Genomic DNA, 25,094 nt, shown 5'->3' with positions numbered 1-25,094 from the left:
ATTATGGTGGTTCACAAGATGACGAAAATGATGAGCTTCCACTTGAGGTGTTACAAGACAATGCTAAAGACATGCTTGATGATACCATGAAGTCTATTGACCAAAATAATTCTTTTGGAATTGGCTCAAGCTCAACAAGTATTCCAGAAAATGAGCTTGAAAATCTAGATTATTAGGTTTACTTGCATTTTGATATGAATTGTTGGAAGTGACTTTATATATATATATATATATATATATATATATATATATATATATTCAAAAGTATACATTTAATTATTTATATTTCAAATCTCTTATTCTTATCAATGTTTGCTATTTTCTTGGAATTAATGATGGCTAAATTTTTGGATCTACAAAATTATCACTTCTTTCTTAAAACTAAATCAGTATTTATGAATGTTTCTTTACAATTTCATAAGCAGAAACATTGCATGTTTATGATTAATTCTTTGTTTATATTTTTCACCTTTAATATTGTGTTTTTCTCTCTCCTCGTTTCTTATATGCGAAACCTCCAAACTTCATTTCTTGTACCGTTCTCGTTTCCTGTTTCTCGTTTCTGGTAACATAGGTTGACACCCATTGATGCAAAAATCGTGAAAGAGGAGGCATCTCTCCCATAAAAATCTTTCAGAGATTAGATAGTATTCACCATCTTGCGGCCTCTAGCAAAAGAATGGAAAAATTTGGTATTGCTATCTCCACGTTTTAGGCAGACTGCCCTGCTCTTTAAATTCTACTCAAGCTCTCTAAGATCGAAGATGTGCTTCTTCTTTTTTCCAAGTGGAAAAGTTGGTCTCTCAGATGCAGCAGTGGCAAAACCCTCATTCTTAGTCGAGACAAATGACCATATTTGATCTTCAATGATCTTGAGGTCCACTGCTTCAAATTCCTTCTTTGCAAAAGCCCATTATTTTGTTTTTTTTCTTGATGTGCTTAAGGTTCTTCATGAGCTACTACCCAATAAAACAACCAACTAGAGGAAAAAAGTGATCCCACTGCTCATTTACCATATCAATGAAATAGGCATCCTTCAAACAAGAGGAGTTCAATTTGAAAGGGGATGCAAGTTTGTGTGAATCAAATTTTAATTCTAAAAATATAGGAGAGTCATAAGAAAAACCACCATAACTAATCCATTGTTTGATATTTTGAATGAGCCACATAAATCCCTCTGTGATAAGAAATCGGTCTAAACGTTTGGCTATACACATTGACCTCATCCTCTTGTTTTGCCAAGTAGGTCAAAGTTTTAAAGGGACTATGTCAATCAAGGCACAAGAGATCAGGGAATCATGGAAAAAGTCTGCCAAGGGGTCAAAATTAGACCGTCCCCCCCATGATTCAACGGTGCCCAATGAGACATTGAAGTCTCTACTTATTATAAGATGGGGAAAATTGACCAGGGAGTTTTTCAAAAAGGACTCCCAAAAAGAACGCCAATTAAGCGAGGTACCATATACATTGAGTAGAGAGACAAAATGAGACAGTTCTTCAGAGAACAATTCCACCCCAAGCCCCAATGCAGTCCTAGAAGAGTTTATAAGCCTAAAAGGGCGGCTGAGCCAACCAACCACCAAGCCCCCTCAAACAAGCAATGAAATTTGTAAACTGAAATTGCCAACCCTGCAACGGTTTGCCCAAAATCCAAACAATAGTGATGCCCAGACCAAGCATCTCTTGTAGAAATATGCTCAGAGATTTAGAATCAATAATTTGTTTCAACACGAGTCTTTTAGGGTGACTCGTTATACCTCTATAATTGAAATAAAGAATCTTTATAAGGAATAGTAGAAGGAGTTATAATTTCTTTCCATATCCACCTTAGCTTTCTCCTTTGTGGGATTTTCTCCCCCCTTCTCCGTGACTCTGGACATGTAGATTGAATTTGCCTTAACCTGAGTCAAGAGGCTGATGAAAATGAGCATTTGATCCAGGCCGAAGATTATAGGAAGAAAATTCCTCTCCCAATATATAGGAAAGGGATTGGGCCAAGGAGATTGTAGGAGATGATAGGTCACAAGGAAGGATTGACAAATTATAGAGGGTCTAAGTCAGAAGAGAGGAAGACTGGAGCAATATCAGGATATTAGAAATAGTGCCAACATTAAGATTTATAATTGAGTCAAGATTGATGACATTAGAAATAACACAGGAAGGAGAAGAAGAGATACCAGGAATGTGGGGCTCCTATGTGGCTGCTGCAACCTCATCCACTGTGATGGGGTCCAGAATAGGAGCTGCAACCATTGAAACCAGCACTTTAGAGTGATGAAGTGGAACAATTGAAGTGACAATTGCAGAAAGGGGGACACTGGGGAGACCCACATCCTCCAAGAATAGGTTGTCCTCGTCCACCAAAATAGATTGTGTCATAGGGCAATTCTTAACCAAATGCCCATAGCCAACAATGACAATGAAAAGTGACCCCTTCATAATCCAATTGCTATATATTTGATTCACCTCCCCACATTTCCTCTAGGAGACCGTCTCTTAGATTCACCAACACCAAAGCACGAGAAATCGACAAAATATCGAAGATGAGATAAAAGAAATCATTAGTCAAGTATGAACCAAAATAATTGCCCAAATCTTGGAAGACCTCATCCACCTAGTAGTCTAGAAGGAGACTCAGAAACCTAACCCAAATCGTCACAACATCTGAACGGTCCTTTTAATAAGGGAGACCAGAATTAAAAATAAACCGGTGAGGAGTTCATATGCCAAAATTGTCCCGCCATGAAAATTTCAAATGAATCCGCCCATTATGAAGAATTTCCACCTTGGTAGGGGATTAAACAAATGGAGCTACATCAGGGAAGACCCATGCATGAAGGTTTGAATAGCAAACTGCTGACCCTGAACCCGATCCACTAGCGAAGTTGATTCCAAAACCCCAACCCTCACCATTCGAATGCGTCCACCCAAAACCAGAGTTGTGCGAGGGAAAATTTTCCGGTGAATGCACCGAATCTTTTTATGTCAGGCTTGACAAAATTTGAGCTTTTGCTAGGTGGCATAGCAGAACAAGGTTTCATGGGATACCTGCGAAAATGAGCAGACATAATAGTATTAACTTGGGGCTGTGAGGACAACGGTTGAAAGTGACTTGGCGCAGAAGGGTAAGTAGTCTGTATGTAATCGATTATTGTCTGGCAACAAGATACTGGCCTGACTCGAAAAAATGAGGGTCCCCGATGAAACCCATGTCAAAATCCTCACCACCTGAAACCCTGGAGGTTGGACCAACAAACTGCTGACTGTTTTGAAGAAGGTTCGCAATGGAGACAGGCCTGGAAGGACTTGAACCCTAGTGTGGACCAATCGAATCGAGATTCCAACCCTGAGAGCCTAGAAGAAAAAAACAACCAGGTGCAATGAAACCCTAGGTTCCGCCATTTTCAACCCTCCAAAGCTCGTTTGACGTCAAAATAAACAATCTCTTTATTAAGGTTAAATAACACTCTTTTATTAAATAAAAAATAGGGAAACATTTCATTAAATTTAACTTTTTATTAAAAAAAAATACATTTCATTAAATTGCATTTTTTTACTCAGCGTCAATTGGTTAGGAAAATAATAGAAATAATAGAAATTTAGTTTTGGAAATTTAGGTTATAGCTATTAAATTTCAAGATTTTGAATACTTCCAATTTTTGATGGTACTAAATCTATTTTCACAATAAAAATAGAATTGAACTACTCTTACTATCAGATTTTTTGGAAAAAATTTAACTAAATTTGCACGATTTTAAAGATGCCTATGGAAACGATAACAAAAGAAATACCTGGGAGAGCGCGAGCCTCTGAAGAGCGACGACAGGATTGAAACCCTGCAAAACCCTGAGCTCGGCTCGGCAAGCCAGCCTGCAGAATCGACCAATACAAGACAGATCTGCAACGGAGCTCTCACCTGATTCGCTCCATGCACAACTCCGGGGGGGGTTCGACCCCCCCTTCTTTTACGCCTTTCATTTTCGGCAGCATCCCTATGGAAACCCCCAACTTCCCTACCAGCTCCAGATCTGAGGGAACCAGCCACGAATCGGAGCCAAAAGGAACTGAATCAGCGGGGCACAATCCCAATCGACACAGCGAGCAAGAATCGTCCCCATGCAAGCCCATCTCAAAGGAAATACCAAGACTAATCATTGAAGATCCATGGATAGACGAATATAGAGACCACATGAGCAAACACGCCCTGATCTGCAGATTCATGGGGGTTCGACTGAATGAAAAGGCTCTATGCTGGTGGATAAACCAGAAATGGAAACCCCAAGGGGATTTCGAGCTCCAGCTAGGATCGAGGAGCTTTTTTACCATCATCTTCGCCCACAAGGAAGACCGAGATCGTATCTTCGAAGGAGGACCATATTTCTACAACTCTGTCGGACTATACATCACGTACTAGAGGCCAAACTTCGCTCCAGAACAGGAGGATTTCAAAAAAGTTCCAGTATGGATTTGACTTCACTCACTGCCTGTGGATTACTGGAACAAGCGAATCTTGGAGGCCATAGGAAACAAGTTGGGAGTCTTCATCAAAGCCTCATATCTAACATCACAAGGTAAGTACACGGCTTATGCTAGAATCTGTGTTTACTTGGATATTTCAGGACCCCTCCCAGGCCATATGGAGCTGATCCAGAGAGGAGTGCACTGGAAGCAAACCATTGATTATGAAAATATCCCATTCAGATGCCGAACCTGCCGCCAGCATGGACATCTCAGCCATGGATGCCCTGTTAATCAATCACAGCCCAAAGCACAACAGGAACAAGGGGAAACTCCAGCTCCTGGCTTCACCCCCGTTTCAAGAAAGAATAAAGGGAAGAGAAGCAAAAAGGCTCCAAAACAACCCACCAACACTACCCCCACCAATAAGACCCCCACCCAGCAAAATAGCTTTGAAATTCTGGGCAATCTTGACTCATCGGAGCACCCAACAGCTCCTCAGGCCCCCACTGATCATAATCTAACAGATTCAAGCCAACCCATGCCTACCACCAAAGCCCTAAGCTCAATCTCTGACCCAACCCATGCCCAGGCACCGCAACACCATCAGGACTCCTCTTCCCTCCAGAATACCACCAGCCAAACCTCAAAGCAAACCCAACAACGCATAGAAATGCATTTAGATCAGCCCTCCACAACCCCCTCAAGCAATCCTCTGGAGGAGATCCTTGGTGATATAGATCTTCAAAAGGTCAACGAGCAATGGTCCAAATTGGGAGTCGATTCCATTCCTCAAGACCATTTGGAGAAGATAGAAATGGCCTACTTGCAGCTGGAATACATCAACCAGAATGCAGCCAAAAGGCAATGGGGAAATAGCAGCCAAACAGGAATACAAGCCAACATGGATCTGGATCAATATAAACCACAGGGACCAGGCAGGAAAAGAGGGCGCAAATCCACAAGACAACAGATACAAGAGCTGGGCAGACACCTAATCAATGAGGGGAAAATCAGGGCATTGGTCCTTTCTGCTCCAAAGACTGCTCAATGAAAATCACAACCTGGAACATCAGGGGGCTCAATGGTACCTCCAAAAGAAGGATCCTGAAAAACCGCCTATTCTCGCAGCACCCAGACATTGTCCTACTGCAAGAATCCAAATGCTCTTCCAAGAGCATGGAAACTCTCAAAAAACTTGTTTCCAACAGTCATCAATGCATCAGCATAGATGCAATCGGGCAAGCAGGAGGGTTGATCACATTCTGGAACAAAAGCAAATTCATAATACAAAATTCTCTGTCCACCAAGCACTCTCTATCGGTGATTTTTAACATGCCAGATTCAGGGCAATTGATCTGCGTTACCAATGTATATGGACCCCAACGACTTCAGGAAAAGCTGGAGATGCTGCTAGACCTGGATGAAGTCAGACAACACCATGGGGTAGATCACTGGATTTTAGGAGGAGACTATAATATGATTACCAATCTAGCAGAGAAAAAGGGAGGACTACGAAGACTGGATAAGGACTCGGAAGCATTCAACACTTTTATTGCTGCTTCCAAACTCATTGACATCCCCACCGTCAATGGTCTACATACCTGGAACAATAAGCAAGGAGGAAACCGACAGATAGCTTCAAGGCTTGACAGATTCCTCATGTCGGAATCCATTCAGCTGCAAAACATAGACATGGAGGCCAGCATTCTGCCCATAGGAGGATCTGATCACTGGCCAGTGCAGATCCACTTCACCAATTTGGATAAACCCCAAAACAGACCTTTCAGATTTGAGGCCTTTTGGACAGAGCACCCATCATTCATGCAGAATATACAAAACTGGTGGACTCAAACCACCATAAGGAGTGACAACATCATGTACATAATCCAGCAGAAGCTCAAAACCATAAAGACCAACCTCAAAAAATGGAACAAAGATACCTTTGGCGACATAATGCAAGCCAAAAAAGAACTCGAGGTAAAAATGGCGAACCTCCAACAAACTTTGATCACAGAAGGGCCCAATGAGGAGCGGAACACTCAAGAATCGATTCTGCAAAGGCAATGGGAAGAAAGACTAAAACAGGAAGAGCTACTGTGGAGACAGAAATCGAGAGTGCAATGGTTAAAACAAGGCAAGCGCAACACCAACTTCTTTCACAAGTCTACCATCCAGAATAGAGTGTTTAATCGCATCCTATCCCTCAAAACTGCAGATGGCGATCAAGTCTTCTCAAGGGATCACATCGGATCTGAGCTCAACTCCTACTTCACCTCTCTTCTCAGTGAACCCCTTCAAGATCGATCCCAAGCCATAAAGGAAATTTTGGGGGCCATACCCAGCTTAGTTACAGAGGATCAAAACGCCCTGCTTCTAAGAGAGTTTACTGAACAGGAAATTGAAGAAACTGTCTTCTCCATGGCCACGAACAAGGCCCCCAGACCTGACGGATTTACAATTGAATTCTTCAAGGCATGCTGGCCCATCATTAAAGCTGACCTTCTTATTCTTGTAAGAAACTTTCACAGAACCAAGAAAGTCCTTCCTGCCATCAATGCCACTTTCCTTACCTTAATTCCCAAATCGAACCAGGCTGACTCCCTTGATAAGTTCCGCCCCATAGCCCTTTGCAATGTCCTCTATAAAATCCTTTCCAAATTGATGGCTGACAGACTTAAATCCATCCTCCCCTCAATCATTTCTCAAGAGAAAACTGGCTACGTCGAAGGAAGACAGATCACTGACAGCATAATCCTCACCCAGGAAGTATTGCACTCTCTCAAAACAAACAGATCTTTAGGCATGTTAATCTAGCTTGATCTATCCAAAGCTTTTGATATAATCAGCTGGCAATACATGAAAGAAATCCTCCAACCTTTTGGATTCAGTCAGCTATGGACAAACTGGATAATGGAACTGGTTTCAGGTGCCTTCTTCTCTATACTGCTAAATGGAGGACCCCTACAACCCTTCAGTCCATCCAGAGGTATCAGACAAGGAGACCCCCTGTCTCTTTTTCTCTTCATCATAATGGCAGAAGGGCTAGGAAGATCCTTAACCAAGGCAAAGCAGCAGAACCATCTCAAAGGCATCAAACCGGTACACCAAGGACCCACTATAACGCATCAGCAATTCGTGGACGATACCATGCTCATGGGTGCCCCCACAGTACAGGAAGCTCGCACCATCAACAAGGTGTTAAAAACCTTCTCGGAAGCCTCAGGTATGGAAATCAACCTAACCAAATCCAAACTTTTTTTCTTCAACACATCCATTCCTGTGCAGAGAAATCTCAGCAGAATTCTGAATATTCAAAAAAACTCCCTTCCAACCAAATACCTTGGTATACCGCTTTCGTAACATGCCTACAAATCGAGCAACTGGGAAGCCCTCCTCAACAAGATGAGATCCAGGCTAAGCAGCTAGACCCACCGGGCACTAAACATGGCCAACAGACTGATACTGATAAAGTCCATCCTTCAAACCATGCCAGCCTACATGTTCTCAGCACTTGCAGCCCCCAAGGTGGCGTACAAAACCATTCGAAACATTCAACACTCCTTTCTCTGGAATGGACCCTCTAAGAAATCCAAATGGGCCCTCCTCAAATGGACAGACATCTGCAAACCAAAAATGGAGGGAGGTTTGGGCCTCCGAGACCCTGAGATATTAAGCAAGGCCGTAGCAGCAAAAATCTGGTGGAGATGGGTTGAAAATCCTGACTCCCTCTAGGGCGCCCTGTGGAAAGTGAAGTATACAACCCAAATCAGGGACAAAGACCTCATCCGGCTTACAGGCACCACTCAAGGATCCCCAATCTGGAACAAAGCCTGGGAAAATAGACATATTGTTCAGCAGCATAGCTTCTGGGAAGTACACCAAGGCAACACAGCCCTATTCTGGGAAGATGCCTGGCAGCAGCTTCCAACCTTGGAACACCCAGATTGGAACACTCTTAAAAGAGCCATGCAGGAGGAAGGCAAGATTACGGTAGCAGACTACTGGCAACCGGCAAGCGAAGCAACCATATGGCAGAACTGGATTTCCAGAGAACAATGGCATACCCTAGCAGGACCAAGGAATGTAGACCTTTTTCTACAAGACTTGGACAAAAGAAGAATCCTCAGATCCAACAAAGAGGACATCCTAAGATGGGGAAGTAACCCCAAAGGCACATTCAATCTCAAAGAAGCTTATAAGCTCTTGGCAGCCTCCCCGGATCAGCAATCAGACCACAAATGGCAAACCCTGTGGAGCAGAGGAACTTGGCCAAAAATTACACTTTTCTCTTGGCTAGTCCTGCATAACAGGGCTCTCACATGGGACAACCTTCAGAAACGAGGTTTTGTAGGCCCTTCTCGATGTATGCTCTGCGAGAATGGTTCGGAAACGCTCAATCACCTGCTCAACACCTGTCCCACGGCTTGCTCTCTGTGGGATGACATGGCCATGGTCTTCAGACAATCAGATAGAGACAGAAATTCCATCCAAATTTCACTAAGCCAGTGGAGATCTTCCATATCCTCCAATCCCCTGGTCAACAGTGCCTGGAATTTAGTTCCGGGCGCATTAGTTTGGATCCTATGGAAAGAGCGAAACACAAGAATATTCAAAAACATAGCCACAGGAGTTCATATGCTGATAAGGAAAGTTCGACTGCTAATCACAGAAACAGTCAACGCCATGGGCATACAGAAGATAGAGGGCAACGCATCTCCAAACGAGGCAAGAATAATACAGATACTGCATCTTCAAACAAGGACCAACTCTGCTGGAAGGAACCAGACCTCAACAGGCACGACACAGGAAAAATGGACCCTGCCCCCCTTTAACACATTCAAACTCAACTTCGACGGGGCTTCAAGACAAAACCCGGGCATGGCAGGCTATGGGGGAGCAGTACGGGATCACACAGGAGCAATTCACCTCATCTATCACGACAATCTCAGAGTGAACACCAATAATGCAGCAGAACTAATCGCTCTCCTCCAAGGCCTCACTCTAGTTGGTCGATACAAACTCCTACCTCTGATAGTGGAGGGCGATTCAGAGATAATAATAAGGTTGATCAGGAAACTCCAGATGGGCGCACAGGTGCACAAAGTAACCCCAAGCTGAGGCTGTCAGCGATACTAAAAGATCTCCAAGGCCAACTCTACAACATGAAAGGGATCACCTTCCAAGCCGTTCGAAGGAAAGCAAACAAGCTAGCTGATGCATTGGCAAATGAAGGGATCGACTCCAATTTGGCAGAGTACCACAGCCTTTGGCAGAATCAGGAGGCGGGAGAACTCAGAGCCAACTGCCACAATATCCATCAATCGGATCTGCAAGCACAAGCCTAGGTCACTAGGGGTCCTCGTTACAGGAAATCATGGCAAACTCAAACAAGGCCCGATCGATTATGAGCAAGTCACGCCCAACGAAGATCAAAGCCAATAGGACCGGGCAAAATCAAGCAACATCCCGTCACACCGGTCTCTGGAAACAAAATCCGCTGTGTAGAATGCTCGAGCACAATCTTCAGACAACGCAGCTCTGTGATGACCGGACTTTCTGGAAGCGCAAGAGCGTGTTCTACTGGCCAAGCGACCTCAATCTTCAGCGAATATATCCATTGGAAGCAATATCACCGGGAGGTCACATTGACTCCCAGGAATCTATGTAATTTTATCCAACAAAATTAATATGATCTGCTTAACTTTACAAAAAAAAAAAAAAAGAAGAAGAAAAGAAAAGAAAAAAGAAAAAAGATGCATATGGAAACAAGTCGTTTATTTAATCTGTAAATGAAGTTTACTTACTTTTAGATGCACCATTTTTATTAAATCTGTACGTGAAGTTAACGAACTATTATAACTTAATTTAGATGTGACCGTGTACAACGCTTACAGGACATTAAAATTCCTTGTCACTCAATTCTTACTGTTCATTGTGTCTGGAATACTTTATCCTTTTAAACGTAGTTATTGGAAATTTCGAAACATAAAAGGTGATAGGTGAAAAAAATTTTAAACTGTAAATTTAGACAAAGTATTTGATAGTTATGGATAAAAAGTGACAAGCGATAGGTGAAAAAGCTTTTAAACTTAATATTTGACACAATATTTAAGTCGATGAATTCTTACTGTTCACCATGTCTGGAATTTGACATTCTACGGAATGTTTTTATCTTTTTAAACGTAGTTATGGGAAATTTGAAAACATAAAATGTGACAGGTGAAAAAAAATGATTTTAACTGTAAATTTAAACTTAAACGTATTTGATAGCTATGGTAAAAAGCGACAAATGACCGGCGAAAAAGAATTTAAACTTGACATTTAATATTTAAGTTGCCTATCACAAATTTTATTGATTAGTTTACATATGGGATCAAATGAGACAATCTACTTAATTGCAACTCCGATTTCTTGTCGCCATGATTAATAGAGGTCAAATGAGACAATCAACTAATTGCAACACCGAATTCTTGTCACCATTCCTGGATAGCTATGGGTAAAAAGTGAATAGCTATGGATAATATGGGTAAAAAGTGATGAATGACACGTGAATTTTTTTTTTACCTGTAAATTTGACTTTTTAATATTTAAATGGTTTATCACAAATTTTATTGATTAGTTTACATAGAAGCTCCGATTTCTGGTCACCAGTCCTTGGTTCTTGGTCGATTGGATAAAAATAAGCTTCTTATGGACACGCACAGGAATATAGAGAGATTGTAGTGACATATTTTTGTTGGTTATTGTTGGTATATATTTTATAAATATTTGTTTTGGTATTATAGGATTACATTATAAAGGATTATGTTTTTTTTAAAGATAATATTAATAGAAGGTGGGTTTTTATTTATTTATTTTTTATTAGGCAGGTATTGGCATCATTTTTATAGTATTTGTTGTTGATTTATTCTTCATTAGAGTTTATTTTTTTGATCTTTCGTATTTTTTATGTATTTATCATCTTATTCGTTCTGAACTCCCTTTAATACTTTTGTTATTTGTTTAATGGCCCCGAGCCCCATATTTTATTGTTGACCTTGTTTTATTTGTTGATTATTTTTCTTTGGATATATATATATATATATATATATCTATGCTTGTATATATTTATTTTGACTTGTGTATATTTTTGTTTTATTTTATTTATTTTTTCATTAATTATTTTTAATTTATTTTATTTTATTTTATTTCCATTAGTTATTTTATTTATCAAATGATGTTGTCTCAATTAAGTTCTTCACTAGTTTTTATAATTTTTGACTCCCCTCCTTTAAAGTTTGACTCTGCTTATTTATTTTAAAAACTAGCTGTTTAATATAGTGGTTACTTATTAATATTTGTTTTTAATAAATTAATAAACTAATATCACAGTTTAAATATTTTTTTAAAAAACTAGTAGTATTTGGTTTTAATAAATTAATTTAAATATTATTTTTCAAAAACTAGCCATTTAATATAGCTGTTACATATTAATATTTTAATAAATTAATAAACTAATATCATTATTTAAATATTATTTATTATTTTTCAGAAACTAGTCGTTTAATATAGCCGTTACCTATTAATATTTTTAATAAATTAATGAAATAATTAAGGAATTTAGACTTCTGTGATCCATAGCATTGTTTAGATAATCTTCGGCAAAATCACATAACCAATCTTTTGTCGACGCGTTTCGAACCAACCAGTGTGGTTCATCGTCAGGACAAGTTGAAGATTGGTAACCAATCTTTTGTCGACGCGTTTCGAACCAACCAGTGTGGTTCATCGTCAGGACAAGTTGAAGAACCAATCTGGCTTAGCTTGATTAAATAGAGGTGCAGAGACTCCAACGTTAACGTTAACACTGGTTGGTTCGAAACGCGTCGACAAAAGATTGGTTATGTGATTTTGCCGAAGATTATCTAAATAATGAAATAATATCATTATTTAAATATTCGGCTACATATTAATATTTAAAAATAAAAATAAAAAAAATGAATAAACTAATATCATTATTTAAATATTATTTCTCAAGAACTAGTAATATTTGGTTTTAATAAATTAATTTAAATATTATTTTTCAAAAACTAGCCGTTTAATATAGCACTTACCTATTAATATTTTTAATAAATTAATGAAATAATATCATTATTTAAATATTTTTTCAAAAACTAGCCATTTAATATAACTGTTAATAATATTTGTTTTTAGTTAATAAATTAATATTATAATTTAAATATTATTGTTCAAATATCGCTGTTACTTGAAATTATGTTTCTACATTGCTCTCTATTTAAGCCTTTGCCATGATCTGCCTCTTCATCTGGTCCTGATCATGAACCACACTTGTTGGTTCAGAAGTCATTGACCAAAAAATTCTCTCATGTGATTTCTACCGAAAGACTTTGTTTAAGACAAAAACAAATTGATATTCATCTATTCATAAAATATAAAATAACCAAGAACGGATGTAACATGAGTCTAGAGGGATCAAATTTCTTCGATACAAACTTCTTTAGAGTGCAAAATACAATGTGTTATTTTTTATCGCTAAATTATATTTTTGAATGCTAAATAGAATATATATAGGATCAAATAAACATTTTAACCATTAAAACTTATTTTTTTTAAATGATATATACATTAAAATATTTTATTGATAACCCATATTAAATATTTTTTTATATACAACATTAAGATGTTTTATTTTGACAATTTTTTCTATATATAGATATATACGAAGTTGATATCAACATAAACTAGTTAATATAGATTTTCAAACAGTGTATTTAAATCTCTCTTCTATTCATTTTCTATTATTATTATAGTAGACATTATTTTTCTATTTAGAATATAATTTTTAATTTTAATTTTATTTTAAACAAGACAGAGTAACATACTTACACACTTCCTCCTTATATTTGGCAATCTAATGAGCTTTTTGGCTCAATGATATATAATATATATGTAATTGAAAATAAAATATTTTACATAACATATACATCTAGACATTTTATGAGGTAAATTAAAATGATTTTTTATTATTCTGCCGTAGGTTGGTATTACGCATTTAAGTTTGCTTTGACCAAAACAATTTGTTGTTTATCCATAGTTTAACATTAAGAATTCAATTTTTGTTATTTTTTTATTACTATTTAAATTTATTTATTTGTAAAGTGATTGGTTGAGGTCTTATTATGGGCTATTTAGTAACTTCCATTTCTGTTAATTACTAATTTATTTATTTATTTTTTCATGAATTCTAGTTTTTTCTCCATATTTTCAATTTAATATAATAATAATAATAAAACACATAAATATATATAAAAAAATAAACATATATTAAAGTTTATATATGTTAATATATACAATATTATTAGTTTTAAATCTAAGACTTTTGTGATCCATAATATAGATATAAGTGTTTCAGATTAATCACATCATTAGGATTTGGTCGAAGTTTCGAAACAACTAATGTGGTTGATCCTAAGGAAAAAGCGAGAAGTTAGGATTTGGTCCAAGTTTCGAACCAACTAATGTGGTTCATCCTCAGGGCAAGGTGAGAAATCAATAGATATGAGTGAATATATAGCAAGGATGCATCACTGCCCAGATGCATCCTTGCTATATATTCCCTGAGATCTATTGATTTCTCACCTTGTCCTGAGGATGAACCACATTAGTTGGTTCCAAACTTCGGCCAAATCCTAACGATGTGATTAATCCGAAAGACTTATATCTAAAATATTATTAGTTGTTTTATTTTTGTGATAATTTTATTGTCTTTATTATTTTGTAGTTTAATTAGCTATATTTAAGTTACGCTATACTAGCTATTATAACAGGAACGTGATATTTCTTTTTAGAACATAATTTTTAACTTTTATTTTTATTTTAAAAGGGATCATTTTTTCTATAATAATGGAACATTATTTTTCTATTTAGAACATAATTTTTAACTTTTATTTTTATTTTAAAAGGGAAGGGATACATCCCCTCATACTGTGTTGTAGAACCGGTATAGATCCATCTTAAATATGAATCTACCATGAACCGAGAATATCCAAATTCTTCATAGACAATTTTTTTTGTGAACAAACATTATTTAAATGTTTTATATAGTTATTTTTGTTTTTTTGTTTTTGAGACATAATTTATATGTTTTGTATAATTTCTTTTATTGTTTTTAAATTATTTTCATAAACATGAGTTTTGCACATCATACCCAAATGTAGAATAAATTAATAAACCTCTGATAGAAATCAAATTTTCACTTGACTAACCAGATAAATTTGAAATTCCTAAATTCCTTCTTCTCACCCATTACGATAACGTGATAGTGCACAACTTTAAGATCCGTCACCAATATTTTTGTTGCACCCTTTATTGTTCTGAAGATAATACAATGGACAAAATAGTTATTTTTAAGAAGGGTCATAATTACATAACATGATTTTTCCGGAGTGCATTGAAAGAATTGTGCAGATATTAGTTAAGCCTGTGGCCTCTCCTTGGATGAGTACGGGCACTATTTAAAGGTGGTACATGGCGTAAACAGACGTAAAAGTTTGAGGTGTGGCCACTCTTTAAATTGGTAGATGGAGGCAAAGGACAAAGAAGGTCTGTCATCAATATTCTGTTGCACATTTTAATGGCGCAGGATATGATAACTTTGGCATGACAGTGTTTGCTATCAAACTTTTTTTTTTCATGTATTTTTTAATTTATAAATAAGATGGAATTTGATGGTCAAAATGCTCCTCAAAAAGTGATTTGCTTATCAACATTTTGAATGAGTAAAATGGGTATTAGAGTTGCATTTTGAATGAGTAAAATGGGTATTAGAGTTGCAGAAACCATCAAATTGGATGTGATTTAAATTTGAAATTCCTATCTTACTATCAAGTATTTTTGGAGTAAAGAGTACACTATTGAAAGTTCATAAACTTTTTTTGTCTCAATTCAATTTAATGTGGATTGTGTATTAACAAAATCTAGGTTCATGTAAATGATTTGCATGGATGCAGACTTTGTTGAAATGAGATGTAGTGTATGGATGGAAATTTAACTTTGTAACTATATGTTGTATCACAGGAATGTAAACTGTGTTATGTGTTGTATCTCATAGATGGAAATTTTGTTGTAATGTGATGTATTGCATAGATGCAAACTTTGTAGCTATGCATTGCATCACATGTTAAACTATAATTCAACATGTTTGATGATGGTTTAATCAATGTTGAGGCTCACATTGGAAAATGAAATTTGTCTCCGAATGCAAGGTTTCGTTTCAAAGACATTTGAATGCTTTGCAGAAGCTATTGTGCCCGATCCTCAAAATGCTTGTGCTCTCACACACTGTGGAGTTTTGTACAATGATGAAGGGCACTTGTTAGATGTAGCAGAGGTTTGTTTCTCACATCTAACATTGTTTGGAGTTTTTTCCTTCTTTATTTTATGTACTCATTTTTTGAGATACTTGTTTGTTCAAGATTTTGTATATAGTACTAGCTGTTTTATAATGAATTATAAAACCAAATGCATTTGAATATTACTAGGATGACCAAAATATATCTATAACAATAATGACATTAATATAGAAATATGAAAATTACATGATCTCTATTTGAATTTAAATAAAAATACGTTAGAACGCTGAAGTTTCAACTAAAGTCAATTTGTTAAAAATTTATTGTTAACATACCAAACCTTTTTAAGGAATCCTTGTCTGTTATCATGCCAGTCAATGATGATGACATGGATTGACTGACATGGCATGTGCATCTACTAACTCGTGGGGTCACACTTCTACACACATCTACTACAAAGAAACTTGAAACATAACTGATATGAGTTTGAACTTGCTGGCCTTCCATCATATAGGCACTCTTGATTCTTTGGCATGGCATCATGACAACGTTCATAGGCCAGTTATTTCAGAAAAAAATTATTTCTTGTAAAGTATTGATATTCTTTAGAATTTCCCAAATGAGTGACTTTGTTTCAGGGGTAAAGATATACCATCTTTAACCAACATATCACATTGGATCCAAAAGTGGCATTCACATTACCATAAATTTTGTGGAATCCATGTTAGTATCCACTTTCCAAAAGGATACATTGCAAAAAAAAAAAAAACAAGTAGATTTGGTTCTTCCTATTCAGATGTCCTAGCGACTAGAACATGCATCAATACAAAAGCAATTTCAGCAAGTGGATTTGCAACAAAAAAATGATAAATCACCACGGAAACTTCTTGTTTAATGGAATTTGTGTCATGGCAATAATAATCAAGGAAGTAAGCAATAAGAACATGGTTTTGAATTTTGAACATATAAAGCTCAGAATGCTTTCTTTTTGTCAAATCAATTTGTTCAATATTTTCCCCGTCCAAAATACTTGGGTAAACTTTTTCTACTTACGGTGATTTGGATTTTTTTGTCCACTTAGATATCTAAATCATAAAATCTATCATTTTCATCCATATTTAAAACCTCTATGACATCTTTCTAGATTCCAACCCTAACAATTCAGATGTAATACAATAATCTATTCATAGGAGCATTATTGGCTATTTATTATATGTTGTTTTTTAATCTCTTTAGATAAAGACCGAAAGTGGGCTTTGAGGTTCAATTTCATTGGAGCCTCTAAGAACAATTTGTCAGGGGCGAAATGTGAAGGGCCTAAAAGAAACCCATATTGCATGGGGGTTCACTTGCCCCTCTCGCTCTTGTGTTAGATATAGGGTTGAAGAGTGTGTGCTTTACTTGGGCAACTACACTTCCAAGTGTTCCCAAGAATGTTCCTAGCACTCATGGGAACACTCCTCATATGGTTGAAACATGAGTAATTATTTCCTTTTTTTTTTAAATATTGCAAACTATGTGAAGGCCTTAGTAGGTCCCATACATTACAGAGGAGGGTTTAGAGGCTATAAAAATTCCAATCCATCTTATTTGCTTACTCTAATTATCATCAACTCATTTCATTCATCGTAGATTAGGATTTTGAGAATTGCTCACGACAAGAAAAAACAACAATAGATAATAGAATTGTTTATGTTTTTTTCATTTCTTTACTTGCCATAGACTTCAACTCTATTTAGTTTTCTAGTTTCTAGTATCTCTTTTATAAATTAGGCACATGGCCTATCTTGTAAAGATTATTCTATACATGCTATAACTCTTTAGGGATGGTGCCTATTAAATTTCATATTCTACTCCCTCAAATATGGTTCATAAATTTATAATTGCTAGATGGTTGATGTTATTTGGTTCAACTTCATTTCCTATTCTACTTCATGCTATTTCTTTTGACTTTGTAACTTCTAAATAGTTTACCATTGGTTACAAAGTCTTGAGACTTGTACCAAATTGTTGATGTTCTAATCTACTATGAATCACATTTATAAGCTCTTAATAATATCATATTGCCTATTAATAACATTAAATTCTACATTCTCCACAACTAATTTGGCATTCTATCCATTTTTTTGGAAGGTGTTAGCACTAAGGCTAGGAAATCTATCCATCATAATACTCGTTCCATTTGCACATCCATGGTGGCTTACAAGGGGCTAACATGTTCTTTTTATCTTTATTTTTTTGGTAATTAGGGCATGTGGGGTGGGGGGAATATCACCACCCTTGCTTTACCAATGAGCTAGTTCATGTTGTACAAGCCATTTTTATTTGAAAATATATGCATTATAATATATAAATAGCTGTGTATAGAATGTCCCTAGGAATGCTTCACTCCCAGGCCTTTTTTATAAAATATTTTTGTCAGGCTGGGTATATGGTAACTCCACGAATTTATTTTTCTAGTAAGAGGAACATTAATATATACACATAGGAGAGAGACTGTTGAGTTCCAAAACTGCCTTTCCCTTAGCTACTTTTCTCATCCTTCCTTCTCTGTTTTTCCATGAAAAATGCATCCTTATCATCAAAAACCATTATACATTGCCTCAAGGAGTATATTTCAGTGATTTACAGGTTATACTTTTATGTTTGCTATTTGAATAAGTTTTTGACTTTTAGCTACGGAATGCAGCCACATTCTGCAGCTAATCAGCTGTTCCGCAGCTACTTTCACGCTTTTGCAGGTTCCAGGTGTCAAGAGGGGAAAAGGACTACATGGGTAGCTTGGAAAACATCAGGGCATGGATTGTATCCTATTCATTTGGCCTAGATCGACGAGGAAGACTCCGGTCAAAGGGAAGTCAAACATAGAAACCTATGGCAAATAGAACTCTATTTTGCACACGTTTCTTAGCAATGGGATCCGAAGCAGTTTCCTGAGGCCACAGACTTCATTTGCCACCTGCACAAATAGAATCCAACAACCATTACCATAAGATTTATGTTTCCAAGCAACCAAGAACAAGAATTTTGCATATTTGCCTATCTACGTGTTTTGCTGTAGCTTAATTATCTCTTTAAAACAGTTGTATAATTTCCTTATATATACCTGTGTGAAGAACATATCTAACAAGTTAAGTTTTTGCTTATGTATTAAGTTCATATTTCCACTTTGTAGTTTGAAGAACTCATTCTTTGTTTTAATACAAAGACTCTATTTCATGGATACCTGAAGCGTTGTTGGAGTGTTGATTAAGTGCTTATAATCCGAGACCTTTGTAGAGGGCCCCTGTGTTGGTCAAGGTTACATTTTATTTCTGTTTTGTTTTTCATAGTTAATTGTAAATTCATTGTGTTTTTCCATGATGTTTATAACCATTTTCTAACTCTGTTCATAATGCAGCTTGTGTTCACAGAATAGCTCTTTTGTTTCATTACTTTCTAGTTTCTTATCAGTAGCTTGAAGTTGATGTCAGTAGCATAGAGTAATTTAGATTTGCTGATCATTAGTCTAGTTTCTTTCATCTGCTGTTCATTAGTCTTTAGATTTTTGAATGCCATTTTGATGTTAGTTTAATAACTCATGTTGTAAGTGAATATTTAGAAAGCCCTTTCAGTTGATGGTTCATCTTAAAACTAAGTGGTGAAGTATTTCATTTATGAATGAGTCTTTCTTTGCATTTTTATGTTTACTTTTTCTTAGAACAATGAAGTATGGAGTCCCTCAAAATGCTATCACAAGGAGGTAGTTCTCCCAAAATTGTATAGTAGAGTGATAAAGCACTTCATTTAGCTGTTATAGTAGATTAATTGCAATTTCACTTTCAGTCTTAGTCTTTCATTTAATTTTATTGTAATTTCATTCTCAGTTTTAGAACAATGAAGTATTGAATCCCTCAAAATGCTATAACAAGGAGGTAGTTCTCCCAAAATTGTGTAGCAGAGTGACAAGACACTTCATTTAGTTTTTATGACAGATTAGTTGCAATTTCATTTTCAATCATAGTTTTTCATTTAGTTGCAATTCCATTTTTCAGTTGTTCATTAAGTTTTGATTCTGCAAATAAATTAGACAATAGTTGTAATCTTATTTTCAGTATTTCATTTTTGGTTCATCATAGATAGCTGCAATCTCATTTCAGTTTTAATATAAGCTCTCATTTCATTTCTTTAGATTCTTAGCAAAAATAGATTTAAGATTTTGTTAAATACATTGTAGAACACTAGGAATTAAAAGATCAAACCCCCAAAACAACAGAAAACTCAAAAACAGTGAGGTAAGAAGGGTCATCTAGCACATATAGTGCACTACACTTCATCAATTTACGATACCCGGATTGATAATTTCTATAGAGCAATTTAGGACACTAAATTGACCAAACAGAGACCATTGGGATTCACCTTCCAAGGTCTCTTGATTTTCTTATTTTTTATTTACATATTTACACCATATTTTCCCAATTCCAGAGGATTAGGTGTCAACATTCCCACCCTTAATCTGAAGGGGTATTTGTATGTCAAAGTATCATTCTAAATCTTTGAAACTTTTATCTTCCAAGCGCTTTGGTGAAGATGTCTGCAATTTGGTCATTTGTGGAACAATGGCATAGGTGAATAGCCTTGGCCTCAACATGACATTGAATCAAATAATACTTTGTATTGATATGCTCGGGTTGTTCTATCGACTAATATGGGGTTGAATCAATATTTAGCCCTCCAATCCTCTCAATAACACCAATCAAATTCTCTTATTGATCTAAAAAGTGGTTATAACTTCATTAGGGGGAGAGAGAGCTTTAGAAGGAGATTCCACAGATTGATCCAGGATAGGGACCCACCCGTCAAGATGTGGAATCTCATTATCAAATTCTTGAAATTTTTTTGCATGTGTGAATTTGTCCAAGTGATTAAGCTACAGCTCAACAACGTTGATAGTCTTGGAAGATTCAAGAAAACTCACATATCTAGAAAACATAAACTTCTTATTTACTTCATTGTAGAGAAAATATGCTTTGGAGGTATCTAAGCACCCCAAGAAGATACACTTTCAACTCCTTGCACCAAGTTTGTGTCTTTGTTCCTTAGGAATAAAGGCAGAGCAAGTGGAACCAAAAACCCTAAGATGCCTTACCGAAGGAATGTGTCCATACCACATTCAATAAGGAGTATTATTTTTGAGAGCATGAGATGGACATATGTTTTTAATATACACACCACATAGAACTACATCATCCTAGAACATCAAATTAACATTTTTGAAAAACATCATTGAACAAACCATATTTAAGATTGTCTTGTTAATTCTTTCAGCTACACCATTATGTTGTGGATTATAAGGTGCTATTGTTTGATGTTGAATCCCATACTGACAAAGATAATTTTCAAATTCATTTGAAGTATATTCTTTTCCATTACCAGTGCAAATAGAGCCAATATGATATTGTGTATCATTTTTAATCCATACATGAACGTTTTTTAAAGTTTCAAAAGCTTCAGGTTTATTCTTCAACATATATACCCAACACATTTTGTATAGTCATCAATAAAATTCATCATTTATTTATTTCCATTTGCAGAAGGAACAAGCATAGGGCCACACAAGTCAGAATGAATTAGTTCAATCTTTCTATGTGCTCTAGAAATAGAATCATGGAATGGTTGTTTGCTATGTTTTCCTAAGATACAAGTATCACATTGCTTTAGTTTCCTAGGAATGGTTGGCAAACTAGTAACACCATTTCTCTTTAATAAATGAAGGTTGTCATAGTTCAAATGTCCAAATATTGCATGCCATAAAATACTAGATGGAAATGTACCTTCATTATATTGAGAACTATATGCATAGTTCTGTGCATGAGTAGATGTTCCTTGCAGCTTCAAGAGTCTTTCTTATTCTATTCCCGTCATGACAAGTGAGTTGTCTAATGCTTTTATCACTTCAAATTTGCCATCAAACATGTGAATGGAGTGTCCTTGTTGGCAGATGTGAACCAAAGACAACAAGTTCCTTTGCAGCTTTGGGAGGTAGAGAACATCATGTAGAATAAAGTCAGGGAGTTCAGGCAGTTTGAGCCTAATGGTGCCAATTACAGATAGCTTGAGTTTTAACTTGCTTGCAAAGTATATTGTGCCATTTGTTGGCATTACGATGCATGTGTTGTACTTGATGGCAACCCACATGTAGCAGAACAAATCTCTTGTATATGGTAACTAGATGAATCTACAGATATCAGATGTGATGCAGGGCAGTTCAAAGGAATCAGTTCAGAAGTAATGTACAATGGCAACTCACTAAGATGACAGTTCAAAGTATAGCAAGTAAACATTGCCATCAAGTCCAAAGGGGGAGATTGTTGGCATTATGATACAGGTGTTGTCCTTGATGGCAACTCACTCAAATGAAAGATCTATGTACTAACAACAAAGAATTACAGTTCAGGCCACATAGAATGAAGAAAGAAAGGTATACGCAAGTTCACCTTGACCAACCCGCATATACACACAGGTTCATTGAACAAAAGGAGCATATACGTACACACACACTTTCACAAAAGGAAAAGCGCGTATATCTTGGGAAAACAAGTTTTTGGGTCCACAGTATTTCTTTGGTCCAAGGTATCTGACCCAAGGTATTTGGTCCATGGTATTTGGTCCGTGGTATTGGTCCAAGGTATTGGTCCTAAATGGTTTTGGTCCATGGTATTGAGAAAGATCCAAAACTATATAAGGAGGAGAAGATCATTAGGCCAAGTTAAGCAAGTATTGAATATTTGATGAAGTTTGAGATCAAGTATGCAGGTTATAGGTTTATGATGCTTTTCTTGATCTGAACTAAGGATGCACCTATGTGGAAGATGATGGATGATGGATCGGGATCTTAAGGCTTGGAATGAATAATGTTTATATGGTTTGGTCATGTTTATTCTATATCTGTATACTAATGCATGTGTTGATCTGTAAATATTATGATTTGGTTATAGCTGAAGTCTGGAATAGCTGCAAAATTATGAATGAATATTTACAGATGTGTACGCTGGTTGAAAATGGTAAAAGCGTGTATACACGCAGGTTTGACACATTGAAGTAGCGTATACCTTGTGATCTATGATTTTTGAAGTTGCAATTAGTTCTGGTTGTTGATACAAATTTTTGGGTTTTACATTGTGTTCTGGTGACTGTTTTATGGTGATAGTATTCTGCATATTCAGATTGGTTGATTGTGATTAGCTTCAGTGTTGATGGATGAAATCTAATGATGGATCAGGATCATAATGACTTATCATTATGTGATCTGATAATGGATGGGCTATATCTGATCACTAACATATGTTTTATCCTCTATGTGTGACTATGTCTGAAATCTGGAAGTACAAAAAAGTGTTTGCAGATCTACATGCAGGTTTGCTTCAGGGAAGCTGCGTATACACGCAGGTTGGATTTTTACAAATAGCTTATACCGTTTGAAGCATGGTTTTAAGACTACAACTGATTCTATGTACTGGTTAGATCTAAGTACTGGTTACAATGATCTATCTGTTGCAATTGATTGGTTAAAGTATGAATGAATGATTGATCCAGTTGTGTCAGAGGTTGTCCAGTGATTGATTGAGTTTGGTTGATTTAGATTGAGTTTCATTGATTGGGTAATATAGATATAGTTGATGGATGTATTGCAGTGGTGATTGATTAGAGCTTCAATGTTGTTGATGAGTCCAGTATGAAAATTGGATGAAACGTGGCCTTCAGATTATGATGTTGTGTTCCAGGAGTATCTAGTATGAAAATTTATGAAACGAGGTCCCTGGAGGAAGAGAGAAGGTTGTAGCCTTATATAGTTCAGCGCCTACGTACTAGTAAACATATCAATTAGTACAAGAGCTAGGGTTGTAGCTCCCTTCCAGTAGAAGCTGGAGAACGAGAGAAGGTTGTAGCCTTCTGCAGGTAGAAGCCTGCGTACTGGTATGATTCTACGCCAGTACAATGTTGTAAACAGTTTTTCTTAATATTAAAAGAAGACAGAGACAACAACAACAGGTGGTTTTCACCCACATTGGGTTTCCACCTTAAATCATGGTGTTCATGTGTGTTTCTTATGTGTGATGATCTGTTTTGTTTTTACTGCACCTGGTTACTGTTTATATGGTTAATGAAGTTCTGATGCACTGATTAAAGATCAACATATGATGAATTAACTGAATCATAAGTTTGCTAGATATACGCTAGTTGCATTAAACACAGTTGCGTGTACACGCGAGTTCCCTTAACTAAAGTAGCATATATGAATCTGATTATGGAAATGAAAAATTTATTGATTTGATAATACTGATTCACCCCCCCTCTCAGTATTATTTCCAACAATTGGTATCAGAGCACGTCCTTTGGTAGAAGCTTGATCGCTTGAAGGAGATCTGTAGAACAATGGGAAAGAAGCTAAAGAAGAAAGCACCCCAGAAGAAGAAGACATCTCAGAGGAACTATAATAGTGGGAGAATCGATTGGGAAATATGTGGAAGCAACTCTTCAGATTCAGAATCACCTTAGAATGAAGATAAACAAGCAAAATAACTATTAGGTATGAATTTTTTATCCTTTGGTGATACATTTCTCCATCCATGTGAAGATGATGAAAGTGATAGCGAAACAACTAAATTTTATCTTATGGGTGAAGAAGAAAGATATCAAATAGAAGCATAATTTAAAAGGCTTACGGATAAAATTAGAGATCAACAAGATTGATTGGACAAAAGGAAATGTGCCTTCAAAGAAGAAGCTACCAAAATAAAAGCTCAACTAGAGGAAGGAAACAAAGTAAGGAAGCAATTCAAAGAAAAGGAAGATCAATGTCAAAAGCTACAGGATGAAGTGACATCATTAAGAAATGAAGTAAATGAAAGGAGCACAACAATCAAGAAACTCAAAGATAGATCCAGTTACTATGAAAGTCTTGAAGCTAAGATCCTCTCACTAAAAGAAGATCTTGAAGAATCAAATAAGCAGATTAAAGAACTAATCCAAGCTCTTGAAAAATAAGAAAACGAAGTTCTTGAATTAAGGCATCAGATGGAAGAAGGAAGAAAAGCCAAAGGAATCATGAAGAAGCAGTATCTTGAAAAGGAAGAGCAACATCAGGTTGAGGTAAATATTCTAAAAGTTAAATTAGAAGAAAAGGATAAGCTCTTACGATTTCAGATAGTACTAAGATCTTGGATGATATTCTTAGTAGTCAAAGGTCTCTTGCCATCAAAACTGGTCTTGGTTTTCATTAATCTGTTGAAGGTAAATCTA

General features: G+C 36.2%; 1 protein-coding gene across 1 annotated transcript in view; it reads left to right on the top strand.

Moving 5' to 3' along the window:
- The first annotated feature begins 5,793 nt into the window (after window positions 1-5,793).
- LOC149163871 (uncharacterized) overlaps window positions 5,794-25,094 on the top strand; it is a 55,168-nt gene continuing 35,867 nt past the window's right edge. The window contains exon 1 of the mRNA XM_089429285.1: window positions 5,794-6,972. Coding sequence (XP_089285411.1) covers window positions 5,794-6,972 — 1,179 coding nt within the window. The remainder of the gene's footprint in view (window positions 6,973-25,094) is intronic.

The sequence above is a fragment of the Pinus tabuliformis genome, chromosome 5_1 (genome assembly GCF_031772625.1).
Source record: "Pinus tabuliformis cultivar Carrire ecotype Pingquan chromosome 5_1, CPIR1, whole genome shotgun sequence".
In the NCBI taxonomy this organism is placed as follows: Eukaryota; Viridiplantae; Streptophyta; class Pinopsida; order Pinales; family Pinaceae; genus Pinus; species Pinus tabuliformis.
This window is presented reverse-complemented; position numbering and strand designations above follow the sequence as displayed.